Source organism: Mixophyes fleayi, chromosome 4, assembly GCF_038048845.1.
Source record: "Mixophyes fleayi isolate aMixFle1 chromosome 4, aMixFle1.hap1, whole genome shotgun sequence".
NCBI lineage: Eukaryota > Metazoa > Chordata > Amphibia > Anura > Limnodynastidae > Mixophyes > Mixophyes fleayi.
The window spans coordinates 341,088,890-341,111,751 of record NC_134405.1 but is presented as its reverse complement, the minus strand read 5'-3'; the positions used below and the strand labels follow the sequence as shown (position 1 = coordinate 341,111,751).

The window sequence follows — 22,862 nt, the reverse complement described above, 5'->3', positions numbered from 1 at the left end:
TCCGACTCTTCCTTAGTTTTGAATTGAACGATTGCCTATTCACTGACCCACTAGCAGACCTGGGTGGGTTGCCATTAGTGTGAATAAAGAGGACAGCACTTTTGTGTTTTAAATTGTACCCATCACCCCCCCCTTCTCCAGACACACAGGGGAGGAAGGCATTCAGTGTGCTGAAGAGATATTTATCAGTTCACTAAAAAATTGTGGCTCATACCTCATGCCTTGGTGATGTCACTGATTCCTAGTGAATCGATGGGCTCTATGCTCCAGAAAATTGGTTAAGCTGAAAAATGCTTCCGTTGTGTGCAGACAGAACCAGACCATCCACAAGGCTCCCTAGGGCCCACTCGGCACCGAGGGGTCCAGTTTACACTATCCCTTTTTTATTTTTTGTGATGATTGGAGGGGTTAGATCAGGGCCCAAAATGGTATCTTGCCTAGAGCCCGTGGGATCTTAGCCTGGCTCTGCAGGCAGAGGATGGGTACACGGATGTGGTTCATGATGGTCTCTGTAATAGAAGGCAGAGTTCCTAAAATCTATTTGTAACTTATCGTGTAGAGTTCATTTCGCTTGTTACCAAGGGGTTAAGTAGAAGTGGTAATGACAGGTCACGGATAGCCACGGGGAAGAGGGAAGGGTTTAATCTAGAAGCACAAAGACGGGGGACTTAGCAAGAACCATGTGTTTATTCTGGCACACGCGTGCTGACACCGTTTGACATGTGAGGGGGATCTTGGCGTGAACCGCCTCATCCAGTTCAGAGAGCAGATGTTCTTCGTCAGGGTAGAAGTAGTGGGGATTAACTCACTGCTGGATAAAGACAGTAACTGAGAACCACAGTGACCGTAGACGAATCTAACCATCTGCCTGCTTGTGTTGTCGGACTGATGGACACCCCAAGCTAATGAGACACTGACACCCAAGTCCTGGGGTAGGATGGTCCTCGGGGGCTTTAGAGAAGGAGCCTTCTGGAGACCGAGCCTGAATTCAGGGATGTAGACTGCAGGGGGCAAAGTTCTGAAGACCAAGCGTGGGACTTCCAAGGACTGGTTACGATGCTACTGTAGCCTCCCTGGCCGCCCGCTCTGTACTCAAAAGAGTAGAGTGGGATCCTGTTCTGAGCATACGTGACCTGGCACACTCATCGTAGACCTTCCCCCCCCCCCCTCGAGAATGGAGGCTTTGCTCAGTGTGGAGCCCAGTCTCACCTGCTAGCCCTATAGTTTACGCACCCCTCTAGCTCTGCCACTACATATACCTGTCACGAACACACAGCGATAGTGGCCACTTTTTGGGCTGAACAAACTTTTATGACACAAAGGGGCATATTCAATTCCGATCCAATACACGGTAACGTGCGTTACCGCGGAAAATGCGCAGTACTGTCGGTAATACGGTACCGCAATAACGGGGATTTTAGTACGCAGCCCTATGGGCTGCGAACGAAAATCCACTTTATTGCGGTACCGCGGATTATGTTCGCGGCCGTTCCGGCGCGATCCCGCAGATCGAGATCGGAATTGAATATGCCCCTCAGTGTCTATTTTGCAAATATAATCCCTATCTTCTATCTGTCGGTTGGATACACTCTTTAGCAGAGTGTATCTAACCAGTACCATATTGAGCACATTATTTATCTTCAGGGACCAGGTCTATAGAGTCTATGCTTGCCCCTCCCCTGGAGTTTGAGAATCTGACCAATAAAGTACTAGTTAGATACACTCTATAGCAGAGTGTATCAGATCAATGGTTAAACATAGGATCGGTCTTATACTTAAAGAATAGACAAAACCATGTTACAATGCAAGGGGTGCAAATTAGTTTATTATTTTGCACATAAGTTAAATACTGACTGTTTTGTCATCTGGCACACAAATATTTGCTAGATTTATTTTTACACTAAATTCTAACGTTGATCTAGGACACGCCTTATACCCCAACTATAAATCTGTCCCCACAATTTACCTCCCCCTCCAATGCAACATGGCTTGGCCCAGGTGCAAAGTTACTCCTATTGTATGCTGTGCTCTCCTTAATGACTCAGATGACTCAGGCCCCAATCGTCTATTTTGCATGTAAAAAATTCCCAAATTTACTCCTGGCCACATGGTGACATATGGGGAAGGGGGGGGGGGGGGTGCAGGGACAAAATATTAATATATTCAGTAGATGAATTAATGTCAAGTCATATTTAGAATCCAAAAACTTTGCTGGACACAACTCTCGATACACTTTAGAAATATACAGACAACTGACGAGTTTGTGTTTAAGGACCAGCGAACGCCTCAGCTGAGGTCTGTAGAGGAATAAAATGGATGCATATATCTACAGCAAGGGCTCAGCCACTGTCCATGTTTTTTTTCTTTTCTCATTTTAAACCCAATTTCATCACCATGGAAACGCTCCCAATTCCCCCTCGTACTCCCGAGATCTGCGCATCACGCAATGGCTGTTTAGCTATGTACTAACTTACTTAACTGTGTGATTCATCTTGGCGTAATATAAGGTCGGTGAGCTGACAGGTATATTACAGGTTTGTGTGGGTTTAATACGTGACTGTATCAGATACGTTTCCTTAACACCCTCTTCCAGACCCTTTGAAATCATTATTTTACTGACTATTTTTGCCAACTGTGTGGCCTTAGCTGTGTATATCCCCTTCCCAGAAGATGACTCAAACGCTACCAACTCCAACCTGGTAAGTACTTGGTTTTAATCTTTTTAGTCTCTGTGTCTGTTCCGCTCTACGTTACTGAGAAATGATTGTTCTTCCACTGTGAAGATCTTGCGTGGCCCCCAGAGGGGTGGTTGGTGGCCCCTTTGGTTTGGTTGCTCGTATATATATATATTTTGTTAATTGTGGAAGGTTTGAACCTGCATACAAGTGGATCTGTCACCTACGTATGTATCACTTGTTATCTATCTCCTCCCTGTAGTGCCTGCGGCATTCTATGCAAATAGGGAGGGAGGAGACAAAAAAAAAATATGGCTACTCCCTTTTGGGGGGAGGGTTTAAAAGATGTCTACAAAATTAAGTTTTTACCTGTTTAATTTAATTTGTAAATAACAAAATCTGCTACCCTGGCTTTAATAGTGGGTGACAGGTCTGCTGTACATCTCTGTGTCATCATTTGGCTTATTTTGGGGTGTGCTTTGTTATTGTACATTATATTTTATGAGTGGAATTGAAATGGTGGGTTTGTATTATGTGTCACTGTGGATTATAGTTGATGAATGTACATTGATGATGAGGGTGACGGGATTTGCACCCTTTTGGGAGTGATTTTAGCCCCTCCCTGTGTAAGATTGTATCTGCTGTTCATTTATAAGAAATAACTGTTTTGTGTTGTGTATGAATATAATTTGCTGTTGACGCAGCGATAATACCTGGTTACCGTGATGTGTTGTGCTGCTGACACAGTAAGACGTTATTCAGCGAGTAAATAGAGAGTGATTTGTGGTCTCCGCTCTGAATTCAGCTCATTGTACAGTCAGAGAGAGAGATCAGGGTTACTTGGAGGGGATTTGGTAAAAATGTTTTTGAAAACGAACCAAGATATATTCCCACGTGTTTCAGTTGTTCCCCCGTCACCCAGATTTATCAGATGGAAATTACAATGTGTGTGACATCAATCTAGGAGCATGCTGGAACTCTGTGTGGCTCGTCTGCTGTTGCGGAACTACAAGTGCCAGCATGCTCCAATACACCTCACCTCACAATGCTGCCTCCATTGTATCATTTATCTTAGTGCGGAGAATATTCTTTTTTAAGTTATATTCTGTTTATTGTTAATGCTCTTTTTGTTATAAATCCTCTTTGACTTTGCAATACTTTGGCTGTGGGGAACATACAGTGGCTCTAAAAAGTATTCACCCAAATATCCAGCGGGTATTTAACCTATTCACCCCATTGGCATTATTCACATTTTATTTTCTTATATCATGGGATTAACATTTATTTGCTGAGGGATTCTTACCACTGATAAACATAAAAATCTGTAATGTCAAATAAAAAACAACAACTCTAAAGCGTTTCTAAATTAATTATAAATAAAAGAGATATCAATTGGTTACATAATTACCATCCCCTCCCCCCATGTTCTCATATTAGGAGGGATAATGTTCTTGGGATGATGCACTAGGAGGGATAATGTTCTTGGTATGATGCACTAGGAGGGATAATGTTCTTGGGATGATGCACTAGGAGGGATTATATTTTTAGGATGATGCACTAGGAGGGATTATGGTTTTAGGATGATACACTAGGAGGGTTAATGTTCTTGGAATGATGCACTAGGAGGGATAATGTTCTTGGGATGATGCACTAGGAGGGATTATGTTTTTAGGATGATGTACTAGGAGGGGTAATGTACTTGGGATGACGCAATAGGAGAGATAATGTTTTTGGGATGATGCACTAGGAGGGATTATGTTCTTTGGATGATGCACTAGGACGGATAATGTTCTAGGGATGATGCACTAGGAGGGATAATGTTCTTGGGATGATGCACTAGGAGGGATAATGTTCTTGGTATGATGCACTAGGAGGGATAATGTCCTTGGGATGATGCACTTGTAGGGATTATGTTTTTAGGATGATGCACTAGGAGGGATTATGTTCTTGGGATGATGCACTAGGAGGAATTATGTTCTTGGCATGATGCACTAGGAGGGATAATATTCTTGGGATGATGCACTAGGAGGGATAATGTTCTTGGGATGATGCACTAGGAGGGATAATGTACTTGGGATGATGCACTTGTAGGGATTATGTTTTTAGGATGATGCACTAGGAGGGATTATGTTCTTGGGATGATGCACTAGGAGGAATTATGTTCTTGGCATGATGCACTAGGAGGGATAATATTCTTGGGATGATGCACTAGGAGGGATAATGTTCTTGGGATGATGCACTAGGAGGGATAATGTACTTGGGATGATGCACTCGGAGGGATAATGTTCTTGGGATGATGCACTAGGAGGGATTATGTTCTTGGGATGATGCACTAGGAGGGATTATGTTCTTGGGATGATGCACTAGGAAGGATTATGTTCTTGGGATAATGCACTAGGAGGGATAATGTTCTTGGGATGATGCACTTGGAGGAATTATGTTTTTAGGATGATGCACTAGGAGGGATTGTTTTTAGGATGATGCACTAGGAGGGTTAATGTTCTTGGAATGATGCACTAGGAGGGATAATGTTCTTGGGATGATGCACTAGGAGGGATAATGTTCTTGGTATGATGCACTAGGAGGGATAATGTTCTTGGTATGATGCACTAGGAGGGATAATGTCCTTGGGATGATGCACTAGGAGGGATTATGTTCTTTCGATGATGCACTAGGACGGATAATGTTCTTGGGATGATGCACTAGAAGGATTATGTTCTTTGGATGATGCACTAGGAGGGATTATGTTCTTGGGGTGATGCACTAGGAGAGATAATGTTCTTGGGATGATGCACTGGGAGGGATTATGTTCTTGGGATGATGCACTAGGAGGGATTATGTTCTTGGGGTGATGCACTAGGAGGGATTATGTTCTTGGGATGATGCACTAGGAGCGATAATGTTCTTGGGATAATGCACTAGGAGGGATAATGTTCTTGGGATGATGCACTAGGAGGGATAATGTTCTTGGGATGATGCACTTGGAGGAATTATGTTTTTAGGATGATGCACTAGGAGGGATTGTTTTTAGGATGATGCACTAGGAGGGATTATGGTTTTGGGATGATGCACTAGGAGGGTTAATGTTCTTGGAATGATGCACTAGGAGGGATAATGTTCTTAGGATGATGCACTAGAAGGGATTATGTTTTTAGGATGATGCACTAGGAGGGTTAATGTTCTTGGAATGATGCATTAGGAGGGATAATATTCTTGGGATGATGCACTAGGAGGGATTATGTTCTTTCGATGATGCACTAGGACGGATAATGTTCTTGGGATGATGCACTAGGAGGGATTATGTTCTTTGGATGATGCACTAGGAGGGATTATGTTCTTGGGATTATGCACTAGGAGAGATAATGTTCTTGGGATGATGCACTAGGAGGGATTATGTTCTTGGGATGATGCACTAGGAGGAATTATGTTCTTGGCATGATGCACTAGGAGGGATAATATTCTTGGGGTGATGCACTAGGAGCGATAATGTTCTTGGGATGATGCACTAGGAGGAATAATGTTCTTGGGATAATGCACTAGGAGGGAAAATGTCCTTCGGATAATGCACTAGGAGGGATAATGTTCTTGGGATAATGCACTAGGAGGGATAATATCCTTTGGATGATGCACTTGGAGGGATAATGTTCTTGGGATAATGCACTAGGATGGATAATGTCCTTTGGATGATGCACTAGGAGGAATAATGTTCTTGGGATGATGCACTAGGATGGATAATGTCCTTTGGATGATGCACTAGGAGAAATAGTGTTCTTGGGATGATGCACTAGGAGGGATTATGTTTTTGGGATGATGCACTAGGATGGATAATGTCCTTTGGATGATGCACTAGGAGAAATAATGTTCTTGGGATGATGTACTAGGAGGGATTATGTTTTTGGGATGATGCACTAGGAGGGATTATGTTCTTGGGATGATGTGCTAGAAGGGATTATGTTCTTGGGATGATGCACTAGGAGCGATAATGTTCTTGGGATGATAAACTAGGAGGGATAATGTTCTTGGGATGATGTGCTAGGAGGTATTATGTTCTTGGGATGATGCACTAGGTGGGATGATGTGCTAGGAGGGATTATGTTCTTTGGAAGATGCACTAGGAGGGATAATGTTCTTGGGATGATGAACTAGGAGGGATAATGTTTTTGGGATGATGCACTAGGAGGTATTATGTTCTTGGGATGATGCACTAGGTGGGATAGATGTGTTAGGAGGGATTATGTACTTTGGAAGATGCACTAGGAGGGATAATGTACTTGGGATGATGAACTAGGAGGGATAATGTTCTTGGGATGATACTCTAAGAGGGATAATGTTCTTGGGATGATGCACTAGGGCACTAGGAGCGATAATGTTCTTGGGATGATACACTAGGAGGGATTATGTTCTTGGGATGATGTTCTAGGAGGTATTATGTTCTTGGGATGATGCACTAGGTGGGATGATGTGCTAGGAGGGATTATGTTCTTTGGAAGATGCACTAGGAGGGATTATGTTCTTTGGAAGATGCACTAGGAGGGATTATGTTCTTGGGATGATGCGCTAGGAGGAATAATGTACTTGGGATGATGCACTAGGAGAGATAATGTCCTTGGATGATGTACTAGGAGGGATAATGTCCTTGGGGTGATGCACTGGGAAGGACAAATGTCCTGGGATAATGCGTAACGTTAGATTTATGCCATAGATAGAATTTAGCCAAAAATTTAGTTTCCTCAGACCATAGAGTCTTCCCCCTCTTGGTATGATGGTCTTCCACATTTCTTCTGGCAGACTCTAGATGAAATTTCATGTGATTTTTTCAGATGTGTCTCTGTGCTGTTGTCCCATGGACAGTCACTTCCATCTCTGCCATGGAAGACTATAGTTCTGGCAGAGTTTTTGCAGGTTTCTTGGAATGTTTCAATAACATTTGCTCAGTTTTAACTTTGAATGTTTATTCTTCATGATGAAGCTTTGGTTTGTAATTGAACTAACCAATGGTGGGACCTCTCATTATTTAGAAATCTATTAAAACAGTTCTTATATTTGACATCGGTCAGTTTTATGATTTCCAGAATAAATCCATTTTGATTCCACGATAGGTGAAAATAAAATGTAAAAAATGCCAAAGAAGCTGAATGCTTTTAATAGTGGTTGTATATTGCTGTTGATGTCACTGTGTATAGTGATTTATATTGATGTCTATGAAGCAGTTTATTTGTTGACTAAAAAACTTTATACAGCTTTTTCCAATTTTGCAAAGCATATAAAAATGTATTATTGATAAAAGAACTCCAATTGAATGTGTTTTACAATAGAACAACCCCTGCTGCATTCACATTGGCCTCGGCAGACGGTTTGTCTTCTAGGTATTGACACTTTAAATTAACACAATGAGCAGTGAAATGTACTAAGAGCTCTGATTGGTCGGCCCAACACCTGTCATTTTTTGTTGGAGGGGTCTTGTAAGAGTTACGCTGAGGACTATTGTGGGACCAGAAAAATGTCCTAGAATCATTACTAATCTGGAACCGCCACCAATTTGCATTCTGCAGGTGGCTACCCAGGGGGTGACAGTTTGGCAATTAGGGGCCACACTTGTTAACTGTTCATTTGAGTGAATCTGTTTTGTGAGGACGACTCAACCCCCTTCAGAGTCGTAAAACGGTGACCTCGGAATAATTAGCAGACGAACCAGTGATGTTCAGGTGAACAGACTTCTGGGTAATGTTCAGACCATCCACATACAGAATGTTCTGCCCTTGTAAGGGCTCATTATAGCAGAATGTTCTACCTAACATGTGAGACTGACGTGCTGAAATAATGACAAAAAATAAACCTGTAATTTTGGTGGTTCAGCTGCTGAGAAAGTTGGAGAACGAGCAAATATCCCTCTTTATGTCTCTCCAAGCCCCAGAGGATGATGTTTTATGTAAACTGGCAGAAATCTGCTTAGCGAGAGTCAGTGAGTTTGTCAGGTCAGCTCTGTCGTAACGTTCACCTGTGCTGGAGATTGGTGTCAAATGTAAGAGAACGGCCCTTGAATTGAATTCATGGGAGCCGGATAATCTTTCCAGTCACGCTCCGTGCTGATCTGTGCGGCTTAATGCATTCATCGGTGGCTGGCAGCGTCTGGGGATGAGTCAGACTTTGTTATTCCACCGAAACGCTGATATTCCAGCAAAACTCTCCATGATCCCCATCGCAGATAGATGTGACAGTGACAAATGGCTGTCTCCTGGCGGTCAGGTTACCTGTTTCCGCCGCAGGGTATTGCGTTGACGTATCACCGGTTAGCCTTGTCACCCCCCTGTCACATCTCCCAATCCCCCGTCTTCTGCTCCCCGGCTGAGACCAATTCTCTGACCTTGGCTCTGGCACTTCTGCCCCAGGGTCAGGGCACTAAGGTTGATGCAGTAATACAGTCAGAGAGCGGCGCAGCCTCTCGGCAGAGGTGGTAAGGCCTGGTGAAGTTGCAGTATTTCAGAGGGTGGGGATCTCGAATACGATGTCTGTTTCTGCCTTGCAGGCTGTGCCGCAAGTGCTACATTAAATGGATATAAACAATCTTGCAGAGTAACGCTATGAGAAGTGACTTTATAACGTATATTGTATACATTATATAAATCCAGACCAGTCTTGTGACGTTAACCAGCGTCAGTGTCCAGCGTGCCAAGCAATGAGGGGGGGAGGAGGCTTCTCCAACCCATGGCTTTATAGCTGTTGTGGAACTACAAGTCTCAGCCTGCCATGTATGACAGAGGCTGGAACTTATATTCCTAGCTGGGAATCCACAAGTGGCATGTCTGTGGAGGAAAGTCTGCATTCAGATACATTATAATATATAATATCATTCTGCTATATAATATCATTCTGCTGTATAATATCATTCATCATCACCATTTATTTATATAGCGCCACTGATTCCGCAGCGCTGTACAGAGAACTCACTCACATCAGTCCCTGCCCCATACGAGCTTACAGTCTAAATTCCCTAACATACACAGACAGACAGACAGAGAGACTAGGGTCAATTTTTGATAGCAGCCAATTAACCTACTAGTATGTTTTTGGAGTGTGGGAGGAAACCGGAGCACCCGGAGGAAACCCACGCAAACACGGGGAGAACATACAAACTCCACACAGATAAGGCCATGGTCGGGAATTGAACTCATGACCCCAGCACTGTGAGGCAGAATTGCTAACCACTTAGCCACCGTGCTGCCCTATCATTGTACTATATAATATCATTCTGCTATATAATATCATTGTACTATATAATATCATTCTGCTATATAATATCATTGTACTATATAATATCATTCTGCTATATAATATCATTGTACTATATAATATCATTCTGCTATATAATATCATTGTACTATATAATATCATTCTACTGTATAATATCATTGTACTATATAATATCATTCTGCTGTAGAATATCATTCTACTATATAATATCTTCCTGCTATATAATACTGAGTACTATATAGTATCATTCTACTATATAATATCATTGTACTATATAATATCATTCTACTATATAATATCTTCCTGCTTTATAATACTGAGTACTATATAATATCATTCTACTATATAATACCATTATACTATATAATATCATTCTGCTATATAATATCATTCTACTATATAATAAATACCATTATACTATATAATATCATTCTGCTATATAATACCATTATACTATATATCATTCTGCTATATAATATCATTCTACTATATAATACCATTATACTATATAATATCTTCCTGCTATATAATACTGAGTACTATATAGTATCATTCTACTATATAATATCATTGTACTATATAATATCATTCTACTATATAATATCATTCTACTATATAATATCTTCCTGCTTTATAATACTGAGTACTATATAATATCATTCTACTATATAATACCATTATACTATATAATATCATTCTGCTATATAATATCATTCTACTATATAATAAATACCATTATACTATATAATATCATTCTGCTATATAATACCATTATACTATATATCATTCTGCTATATAATATCATTCTACTATATAATACCATTATACTATATAATAATATTCTGCTATATAATACTGTGTACTAGACAAGTGATCATTGGGTTGTAGTTTGCGGGTTGATCTGTGTTGTGTTATGTTCCATATGATAGAAGAGATGACTCTTATTATGTGATGTTTGTGCTCTAATACAACAAACTCGTCTGAGCCGCACTTATTATGAGCAGCGTCTACGGCTGTTTGATATTGTTGCGATTTTATTTAATTTGTTTGTAAGTTCGGTCACATTCCTTGTCGGTGACTTCTGGAGTTACCAGACACTATTACCCATTGAAGGGAGCTGATCTTACATCTTGGTCCCTGCTTTAATGTAAAACCATTTATTCCCGCCAGCACCTCACCCTCCCATTGGCTGTGCCCCGCATGTGAGTAACTTACTAACAGATTTGGGGCACAGTGGGTCAGAACTGGGCAGTCACAGCCTGTATGCCAACATTCTCCCTCCCTCTCTCTCCGCAGGGTTGTTTAATACTGTTTAGAGGAAATGTGAGGGAGTTTTGGGCCGGGTGTGTGTGTTTGGGTTTTTAGGCTTAGGAAAGAGCAGTTGCCATGGTAACCATCCGCCATATTGTTTATCAGAAACAGGCGTCATATTGAGCACCGATCCGTCACATGTGTATCAGTTTCCCTAGTGAGAAAGGATCCTGCAGAGATTCCCGCCGCACGTTCACGGTCCAGAAAAGGAAATTTGAATTTGTCGCCTCTTTACGTTCAGCGCAATCTTTTGCTGCCTACGTAATCAATAATGTCATAACGGATCTCCAAACTGTCACTGGTTTTGCAGCTTAATTATATGTTAATTAACGTTCTTTGTGAAGATTTACTGTCCCTACGCCACAGCGCAATAAATTACCCGCGCTATCAGTACCGGCCACAAAAGACTCAATGTGTTGCTGTTTGTAGAGTGACACTGAAATACCAATCTGTCCATTGGAACATCCCACTCCAGGTATCTATCTCTGCCATGTTTGAACATGACAGCGGCCAGTGTTATAAAACTTCTAAACGCTCAGAGATGGTCGCTAAATTGGCGTTAATTACTCTTAAATAAAGTGCACTCAAAAATAGCGTTATTGAGCCCTTATGCAGAGCTGTACACACCTCGAGATGCGTCCGTCTACGCCCTGGGTTAGGTGAAGTCATCATCAGCCATTTTTTGCATCTGCCTTGTTACGGGAACAAGCCCTTACTGTATTGTTTGCACTCCTGTCCCTTCCCCGTTCCGCCACTCCAGACGTAAGGAGGCGCAAGTGCCAGATATGCGCAAATCTGCCTTGTCGCGTATGCTTGCGGTCTGTCTGGGCACGCGCAGGGCAAATTTGCACAATTTACGTTACACAAACTGACATAAGTTCAACTTTGATGACTCTTTAAAGCATTTACTGTAATTCTATAATAATTATATAAATTGATGCTTAACAACTATCGACCAGGCGATGACCCTTGTAGTAACATATGGGGAAAGAGTTACTAAAACCTTGAGAAAGGGAAAGTGGAGGTGTTGCCTATAGCAACCAATCAGATTCTAGCTTTCATTTTGTAGAATGTAGTAGATAAATGATAGCTAGAATCTGATTGGTTGCTATGGGCAACACCCTCACATTTTAGAAGCGGTCTGATCCTTTAGTACAGAAAGCCCATTTTGATATTGTAGCACTATGTACTAACAAGCATTAATAGTTACTAACATATTATAAGTTTACTAGGGAAAGTAAGATGTTATATTGAATACTGTGTTTTCTTTACTGTCGTACAACAATTTTTTACTCATTGTCAGTAAATTTACAATACGCAATATTAACATAAAAACGTATGTTAACTAATAGTAATAAAAAAAAGAACAAGGTATAAACATTAATTTTAACAACATTAATATTAACCTCTACCAAATTACTATAATGCAATGCCTTGTAAATAAATATAGCTCTACAAAATAATTACTAATCTCCCCCCTCACGTCCAATTACATGAAAAAATAAAATGACAATTATTGTTACTCACCCAGTGCTTCACATCACTGACAAACTGCAGAACATCACAAGTAACTGACTTTATCCTTAAACTCACAGAAACACATACATAAGAACTATCCACTAGAGGCGAAAGTAAGAACGATCACACCGGTGGCCATCTTGTCGAAGCCAAAGTTCATTAAAACATAGGCAGATCGTCTCAAAAATGGCTGCTACCTATTGGACGTGGTGTTATATTTTCTTATTTGCAGAATAGATTTTACAGGGTATATTTTGCACAGTTTGAAGACAGCTCCTACCAGTTTCTGATGATGGTGGAACTTGATGTAAAGGTGGTCACCTGTATTACATACTTGCCAACTTTTCCTCGTTGGCTTCAGGGAGATCCCGGGGGAGATGAGCTTGCGGGGGTGGGGTTTGACGAATCGCATCATTTTGGGGGCTAAGATGGTGCGATATTTGTGTCATTAAGCCTCGCCCCTCCACTTATCTATTGTGGGGGCAAGAACCGGGAGGTTGCCCTGCACTCTCGTGAGGTCTCCCAGTAATACGGGAGTCTCCCGGACATTTCAGGAGAGTAGGTAACTATGCATTAAAGAAAAGTAGCTAATGAATCTCTAGAGACTGAAGTGTCTTTTACATTTATGTCTCCATTAATGAAGTCATGTTGTCTTACCTGTCAGTCTTTGATTAAATCTTGGTCTCCATGAAAATGGCCACCTCCATAGGCAGCAAAACATGGACATAGGACACAATTTGTGAACTGTGTCATCGTGCCACAGATGGCGAAGCCAACCACGTCTTGTACTGGCTCAGCATCAGGGAGAATGCCAGACTCTTCAGGGAGTGAGGGAGATCACCCCTATTTCAGGGAGTCCCCCAGACATTCAGGGAGAGTTGGCAAATATGCCGTATTATAAGAATTAATCTGACTGACAGAGAGGAGGGTCCGTAACCCTGGTTACTGTGCATAGTGTAACGTTCCTGTCCAATCAGCACGCTGCAATGCAGAGAGCGCAGATTCGTAACAATCAGATGCGGACATAAATATTGTGGGTAATAACACTGTTTCAGTAATGAGAACAATAAACCAGCAGCCTCCACTGTCTAAATATGGGAACACTTGTAAATAGATCTCATTAAGATAGGAATATTAATAATGGAACTTACTGCAGCTAGCTGTCTCCTGTAAATATAACGTAGGATTTAATACTGAGCACAGGGCAATATAAACCAATGCACAGCGGAGTCCAGGACATCGGGTATGTTCTAGAGAAGATGCATTGTTTTATTTATCTTTTTACTTTTATTTTACAGTCCTGTGATTGGAGTGTTCCCGTCCCTTTTATGCTGACTTGTCTACCCTCCCGGAATCTCCTGGAGGCTCCTGAATTTCTGGGCTGGGGATAGGGCTTCCCTGCTATGTAATGCCAAAGTATTCGATGGCGATGGCGCTACGACTGCAATTTGCGTCATCTGACCTCGTTGGGCGGTAATGGGCGGGGCTGTGATGACGGAGATTGCGTCACGGCCCCCACACTTGCCCTTTGGACTTCCCACAGAAAGTACGGTGTAGGTATATTAGCAGTGTTTTCACCCGCAGTGATTCTCAAGTACGTGATTTTCAGTTGTTCTCTTGCACCAGCTACAGGTCGGGTGTAAGTGCTGATTACTAGTGATGACGGCTGTGTATACAGCTACAGGTCAGGTGTAAGCGCTGATTACTAGTGATGACGGCTGTGTATACAGCTACAGGTCAGGTGTAAGCGCTGATTACTAGTGATGACGGCTGTGTATACAGCTAGAACATGTGTCTGCAATCATAAATGTATTTTATGTACAGTAGACATTAATAACAGCCCGATATATGTATTTCATGTAAAAATTTTTATAAAAAACAACATTTATTTACTGTATTTTTATTAAGGATTATATTATTAACAGGTGTAATGTATATTTTTATTCTATCTGTGCGTTCTGATAAAACACCTGCGCTCAGTTTCTGTCCAAATTTAAAAAAAGCAAATTGCGTTCACTTTACGTTCCTTAATGAATCAGGCCCTTAAAATCAGTGATTATCAGATTATGGGGTCAATCCATCTGCGGCGATAAGGGCGATTTTCTATCCCCAAGTTAACACAAAATCCTTTATTGCTGCAATTAAAAAGAAAATACCATAGTCAGCTGTCTCCCGTTGCTGGAGCGGTAAAGGTTACCGTTACTGCAGCGCCGCAATGCGCATGCGCCAGCTTTTGAGGTTTATCGTTGATTTAATGACTTATCTACGTGTATTCTGCTGAACCAGTAAAATGACGTAAAACTGAACACGCTTGCTTAAAAGTAATCTAATGCGGTTCCTGCCCACTGCGCATAATGGTGGACGACATTCACGAGGGGTTACTAGCAACTAGTGACATGAAGGAGGCATGAGGCACACTGACGTCACTAGTGAGTTGATTGGCGGGATAGATAGTCTTTAGGTGTGCTACCTGTCATATAACACGCTCTGTCAGTGCCGTGAATCTGACGTGTCCTTATTTCCTGTACATATCAGTCGTACGGCGCTGACACCGTGTGATAGACCCCGCAGCGCGGTCTCTCGTACAGTCTTCCCTGTGATATCTGCCTCACAGTGCCGGGGTCATGAGTTCGATTCCCAACCATGGCCTTATCTGTGTGGAGTTTGTATGTTCTCCCTGTGTTTGCGTGGGTTTCTTCTGGGTGCTCCGGTTTCCTCCCACACTCCAAAAACATACTGGTAGGTTAATTGGTTGCTGACAAAATGGACCCTAATCTGTCTGTCTGTGTGTGTGAGTAGAGAATTTAGATTGTAAGCTCCAATGGGGCAGGGACTGACGTGGTTGATTACATATTCTCTGTACATCGCTGCGTAATATGATAGACGCTTTATAAATAAACCATAATAAATAAAAGTTCCAATACAACGCACTATGAGAATTATACGCTGTAGGAGGTAGGACGCTGATTTTGAAGGGGCACCCGCCTTCAGCCATCTTTATGTCTAATGTAGACTTATATACTTTTGTTCCCCTTGGATAGTGGCAGATACAATTCGCTCTGTGCATTGAGATTAGAGATGGGCGGGTCCGGTTCTCCGAGAACCGAACCCACCCGAACTTTGGGTATCCGAGTACCGAGCTGAGCAGCTCGGTACTCTCCCGCCCATTCCGAATCCAAATCGAGGCCGAACGTCATTGTGACGTCGTCGGATCTCGGGACTCGGTTCTCGCGATACTTCAACTTTATAAATACACGCCTCCACAGCAATCCATCGCCATTTGACAGAGGGAGAGAGCAGGGTGTAGTCATAGGCTAATTAGAGCAGGGACAGAGAATACCATATTGTTCTTGCAATTGCTCTAACCAAAATCGCTAGTGCAGAGAGGAGGATAGAGGTTTATTATTTTTTCTTCATATTTGGCACTCCCCAGCGCTTTTGGGGTGTCCCCCATAATTGTGCATTAATATTTCTGGCTGTCAAAAGTCATATCTGTCAGCAGTATCTACTAAATAATTTGTAGCACACCTCAGTGTTTTTGGGGTGTCCTCCCTAATTGTGCATTAATATTTCTGGCTGTCAAAAGTCATATCTGTCAGCAGTATCTACTCAATAATTTTTAGCACTCCTCAGTGTTTTTGGGGTGTCCTCCCTAATTGTGCATTAATATTTCTGGCTGTCAAAAGTCATATCTGTCAGCAGTATCTACTAAATAATTTGTAGCACACCTCAGTGTTTTTGGGGTGTCCTCCCTAATTGTGCATTAATATTTCTGGCTGTCAAAAGTCATATCTGTCAGCAGTATCTACTCAATAATTTTTAGCACTCCTCAGTGTTTTTGGGGTGTCCTCCCTAATTGTGCATTAATATTTCTGGCTGTCAAAAGTCATATCTGTCAGCAGTATCTACTCAATAATTTTTAGCACTCCTCAGTGTTTTTGGGGTGTCCTCCCTAATTGTGCATTAATATTTCTGGCTGTCAAAAGTCATATCTGTCAGCAGTATCTACTCAATAATTTTTAGCACTCCTCAGTGTTTTTGGGGTGTCCTCCCTAATTGTGCATTAATATTTCTGGCTGTCAAAAGTCATATCTGTCAGCAGTATCTACTCAATAATTTTTAGCACTCCTCAGTGTTTTTGGGGTGTCCTCCCTAATTGTGCATTAATATTTCTGGCTGTCAAAAGTCATATCTGTCAGCAGTATCTACTCAATAATTTTTAGCACTCCTCAGTGTTTTTGGGGTGTCCTCCCTAATTGTGCATTAATATTTCTGGCTGTCAAAAGTCATATCTGTCAGCAGTATCTACTCAATAATTTTTAGCACTCCTCAGTGTTTTTGGGGTGTCCTCCCTAATTGTGCATTAATATTTCTGGCTGTCAAAAGTCATATCTGTCAGCAGTATCTACTAAATAATTTGTAGCACACCTCAGTGTTTTTGGGGTGTCCTCCCTAATTGTGCATTAATATTTCTGGCTGTCAAAAGTCATATCTGTCAGCAGTATCTACTAAATAATTTGTAGCACACCTCAGTGTTTTTGGGGTGTCCTCCCTAATTGTGCATTAATATTTCTGGCTGTCAAAAGTCATATCTGTCAGCAGTATCTACTCAATAATTTTTAGCACTCCTCAGTGTTTTTGGGGTGTCCTCCCTAATTGTGCATTAATATTTCTGGCTGTCAAAAGTCATATCTGTCAGCAGTATCTACTAAATAATTTGTAGCACACCTCAGTGTTTTTGGGGTGTCCTCCCTAATTGTGCATTAATATTTCTGGCTGTCAAAAGTCATATCTGTCAGCAGTATCTACTAAATAATTTGTAGCACACCTCAGTGTTTTTGGGGTGTCCTCCCTAATTGTGCATTAATATTTCTGGCTGTCAAAAGTCATATCTGTCAGCAGTATCTACTAAATAATTTGTAGCACTCCTCAGTGTTTTTGGGGTGTCCTCCCTAATTGTGCATTAATATTTCTGGCTGTCAAAAGTCATATCTGTCAGCAGTATCTACTCAATAATTTTTAGCACTCCTCAGTGTTTTTGGGGTGTCCTCCCTAATTGTGCATTAATATTTCTGGCTGTCAAAAGTCATATCTGTCAGCAGTATCTACTAAATAATTTGTAGCACACCTCAGTGTTTTTGGGGTGTCCTCCCTAATTGTGCATTAATATTTCTGGCTGTCAAAAGTCATATCTGTCAGCAGTATCTACTCAATAATTTTTAGCACACCTCAGTGTTTTTGGGGTGTCCTCCCTAATTGTGCATTAATATTTCTGGCTGTCAAAAGTCATATCTGTCAGCAGTATCTACTCAATAATTTTTAGCACTCCTCAGTGTTTTTGGGGTGTCCTCCCTAATTGTGCATTAATATTTCTGGCTGTCAAAAGTCATATCTGTCAGCAGTATCTACTCAATAATTTTTAGCACTCCTCAGTGGTTTGCGCTCAGAATGGATTCAAAGCAGTCCACATATGATCTAAATGAGCAACCAGGTTCTGTCACCAGTCCTGATGTTAGTGTTCCCAGTACGTCATCTGGCCAAGGCGATGTCAAACAACAGAGTGTTTTCAAATTAGTGCAAAAAACAAAAACCAAAAAAAAATTTACTGTATTGAAGCGAAAAAGAAGTGTAACTGAGCAAAAGTTAAGTGACGATAAAAAAAAAATTGCAAGCATGCCATTCTACACACGCAGTGGCAAAGAGAGAATGAGGCCTTCACCTTTGGCTATTAGTGGCAGATCCCAAAAAGTTACCCAGGCTACAATTGGTGCACAACTACTGTTACGCGTCAAAGCTGAGCTGCAAGATACCAGTGAGGCATTACAGGAGAATATTTGCTCTGATTCACAAATGACAACAATCCCTGTGGAGAGTCCATCCAACAGTGGGATGTCTAATCGTGAGCATTCTGCTGATGTGTGCCTTAATAGCCCGAGTGTAGCCGGTGATACCCAAATTGAGGATGCCACTTTGGAATTAGAAGAGGATGAGGGGGAGATTTGTGTAGGCGACGAGGGCGCTAATGAGGATGTTGATGAGGATGAGGTTGTTTGTGTAAGTCCTGCACCAGTGGCAGCAGTTCTGGCACGTGACAAGAAAAAGGCCATTGTCATGCCTGGGCATAAAACAAAAAAATCCACTTCTTATGTGTGGAATTATTTCTACCCAAATCCAGACAACAATTGTATAGCCATTTGTAGTGTATGTGAAGCCACAGTCAGTCGAGGGAGGGACCTTAACCATCTTGGAACCTCGTCTATGTTACGCCATTTAACGAGAGTTCATGGCAAAGTGTTGGGAAAAGCTGAAAGTTCTTCCCAAAAGAATACAAGCACTCCCTCATCAGCTAAGACCCTCCGCTCACCGACATACCGACGGCTACAAAATACACCCACCACACCATCCTCATCAATATCCTCAGTAGCGCTCGGAGTTAGCCCGGCATCCCACTTAAGGCTGGATGACTCCGGCACTATTATTGATTCCTCTGAAGAAAGCGTTAGTCCTGCTGCTGCTGTTGCTGCTGCTGGGGGTGAATCGTCATCCCAGAGGCAGGTGAATAAAATGAGCAGTCCTACATTTCAGCAATTAACTGTGAAACAATCATTTGCGAGGGGAAGCAAATATGACAGCAGTCACCCAGTCGCCAAGCGAATCACAGACGCCATGGCTGCAATGTTAGTGTTAGATCTGCGTCCAATCTCCACAATAAACGCAGCTGGTTTTTCACAGTTAATTGAGGTTTTGTGTCCGCGTTACAGAATTCCATCGCGACACCATTTCTCCCGTAAAGCTATTCCACAACTATACCAAAAAGTGTGTAAAAATGTAGAGATTGCGCTGAAAAATGCCATTCTGCCCACTGTTCACTTAACCACAGATATGTGGACAAGTGGAAGTGGCCAAACCAAAGACTATATGACTGTGACAGCCCACTGGGTTGGTCATTCACCTTCACCAGCAGGAACAGCAGCAGCATGTACACCACTACGTAACATTTGTCACAGGCAGGCCACTCTTTGTATCACCGGCTTCACTAACAGGCATACGGCTGACAATTTGTTACGCAAACTGAGAGATGTGATTGATGCATGGCTTATACCACTCGGACTCTCCCCAGGGTATGTCATTTCAGATAACGCCAACAATATAGTGCGAGCATTACAGCTGGGTGATTTCCAACATATTCCCTGTTTTGCTCACACCATCAACTTGGTGGTGCAGAGCTTCCTACGAAATAACCGTGAGGTGCAGGAGATGCTTTCGGTGGCCCGTAAAATTTCAGGCCATTTCAGGCATTCAGCCACAGCATGTAGGAGATTACAGCAGCTCCAAGAGCAGTTTAACTTGCCCTGCCACCAACTTAAGCAAGAGGTGGTAACTCGGTGGAATTCCACCCTGTACATGCTTCAGAGGATGGAGGAACAGCGCAAAGCCATCCAAGCATATTGCACAAGTCATGACATTGGGAAAGGAGGGGGGATGTATTTCACTCTTGCACAGTGGGGAATCCTTTCAGTGCTGTGCAAGGTGCTGAAACCATTTGAAGTTGTGACATGTGAGGTCAGTGCAGACTCTGCTAGTTTGAGCCAAGTCATTCCTTTAATTAGACTATTGGAAAAGCAGCTTGAGAAAATGAAGGAGGAGCTGAAAGCAAGCAATTCAGCAAAGTATGTTGGCCTTGTCGATCAAGTACTTAATTCGCTTCACAATGATCCTCGAGTTATTAAGATCTTGAACTCGGATCAGTACGTTTTGGCCACTGTGCTTGATCCAAGGTTTAAAACCTACATTGAGTCTTTACTTGTAAATGAGCGAGATGTGAACTTTTGCAAGGAGCTATTGCTCAGCAAGTTGGCCGCTGAACTGGGCCTCGGCTTGACGACGTGTCCTCCTTCACTTTCTCAAGCTGTTGCTCGTAAAAAATTAAATTTCCAAAAAAGAAGCAGGGAAGACACAGGGGGCAGACCAGAACAATTTAACATCTGGGCTGGTTTGAAGGATTTTTCAAAAAAATGTGTCACTTTGCCCATAACTCCATCCAATATGAGTATAAACATGCAAAGGATGGTGGAGGATTACTTTCAAGAGGTAGTTGATATGGAAATGTCAGACAGTCCCTTTCCTTACTGGGAAGAAAAGCAGGCCATTTGGAAACCCATGTACAAACTTGCTTTGCAATACCTAAGCTGCCCACCCTCCAGTGTGTACTCTGAACGAGTGTTCAGCACAGCAGGGAACTTAGTCAGTGATCGCCGTAGAAGGTTACTTCCCAAAAATGTGGAGAAAATGATGTTTATAAAAATGAACTACATCTTCCACGAGGAAGGCCTTCACCATCCAAGACATCCAAGCACTGACTGTTCTCTAATGGCGGATTCAAGCGGCGATGAATTGATAGTCTGTGATGATGACGTACAAACTGATGAGGGTGAGGATTAAGCTGAAGATGATGCCGATAACATCTTTTTAAAACTTTCTATGTAAGTGTAGGGTGCAATCTACCCCCAAAGAGGAAAGGGACTTGTGGCATTTCCATATCACATACCATCTTGAAAGGCTGCTGTTAGGGCAATTTATCCTTAAGGGTAGGGTGTCATAGACAGAGTGACCCTAAACTGGCTTTGTCCATTTTTCATAATATTGTACAGTCTATAATGGCTGAATTTTTGGGTATTTTATACAAGTGGAGGGGGGCCTAGAGAGACAGAAACCAAACTGGCTTTTTCCATGTCAATTAATATTGTACAGTCTATAATGGCTGAATTTTTGGGTATTTTATACAAGTGGAGGGGGGCCTAGAGAGACAGAAACCAAACTGGCTTTCTCCATGTCAATTAATATTGTACAGTCTATAATGGCTGAATTTTTTGGTATTTTATACAAGTGGAGGGGGGCCTAGAGAGACAGAGTGACCCCAAACTGTCTTTCTCCATGTCAATTAATATTGTACAGTCTATAATGGCTGAATTTTTTAGTATTTTATACAAGTGGAGGGGGGCCTAGAGAGACAGAAACCAAACTGGCTTTCTCCATGTCAATTAATATTGTACAGTCTATAATGGCTGAATTTTTTGGTATTTTATACAAGTGGAGGGGGGCCTAGAGAGACAGAAACCAAACTGGCTTTTTCCATTTCTTTACATATTTAACTATAAGTGTAGGGTGTAATATACATTCAAAGACGATGGCTGCATTGCCAATATGCATAGATGGAGAGGAAGACAATCTGTTTTGTGTGTAGAATAGGCCTACCAACGAAGAATTAAACTGTTTTTTTGGATGATTTATTACCTCAACAATTAGATTACTTGTCTCTAAAACAGTTGGAGCACTAAATTGGGTTAATTTAGGCCCAAAAACATGGATTTTCCCAAAAAATAGCAAAACAAAACCAAACAAAACCAAAACCAAAACCAAAACACGCAATGGCGGTTTTGCAAAACCAAAACCAAAACCAAAACACGACGGTAATCCAGATCCAAAACCGAATCCAAAACCAAAACACGGGGGTCAGTGACCATCTCTAATTGAGATCCATCGTGGTATCTAAGAGAACAGATCAGAACTCTAACAGCAGGACACTAATGAATACAGGCGCTGTTCCCCTTTAATTCCATCAGTCTCATGTGCTGGCAATTTTGAGAAAATTGTGACAACCTGACCCCTTTGTAAAGTGGATCCAGATTCATCAGAAAGAAATGGAAACGCGTCTATTGTATGAGAGTCATCTTGTTAGACACACGCAGTGGTAAGTTGGTCTTTCGTGCTCCATTTTATTATGTCTAGTTATATGCGCTCAGCCTTTGCTGATAACAGAGATTAGGGGATATAACTCAGCCACTCACGCAGTAACATGTATAAGGTATACAGGACTGAATTCATGTTAATATTTTACCTTGTTTTAATTAGCCTGCAGAAACAGGTCAGTTTATATAAGTGATTATTTGTCCTGATTGCAATGTGCGCGTGCTAAATAATCCCCCCCCCCTCCCCCAAAATAGAAATCAAATAAATATAAATAACTTGATTTTAGAAGTTGCTACTGGTGTGGCATATCTGTGGGTGTAACACTAGGTATATCTCAGCAGGAGGATTTTGATCTAC

General features: G+C 41.7%; 1 protein-coding gene across 1 annotated transcript in view; it reads left to right on the top strand.

Moving 5' to 3' along the window:
• The window catches only part of CACNA1C (calcium voltage-gated channel subunit alpha1 C), a 278,371-nt gene that overhangs the window by 90,844 nt on the left and 164,665 nt on the right, over positions 1 to 22,862 (top strand). Inside the window, 1 exon segment of the mRNA XM_075210714.1 lies at positions 2,594 to 2,699. Within this exon segment, the coding sequence (XP_075066815.1) occupies positions 2,594 to 2,699 (106 nt within the window).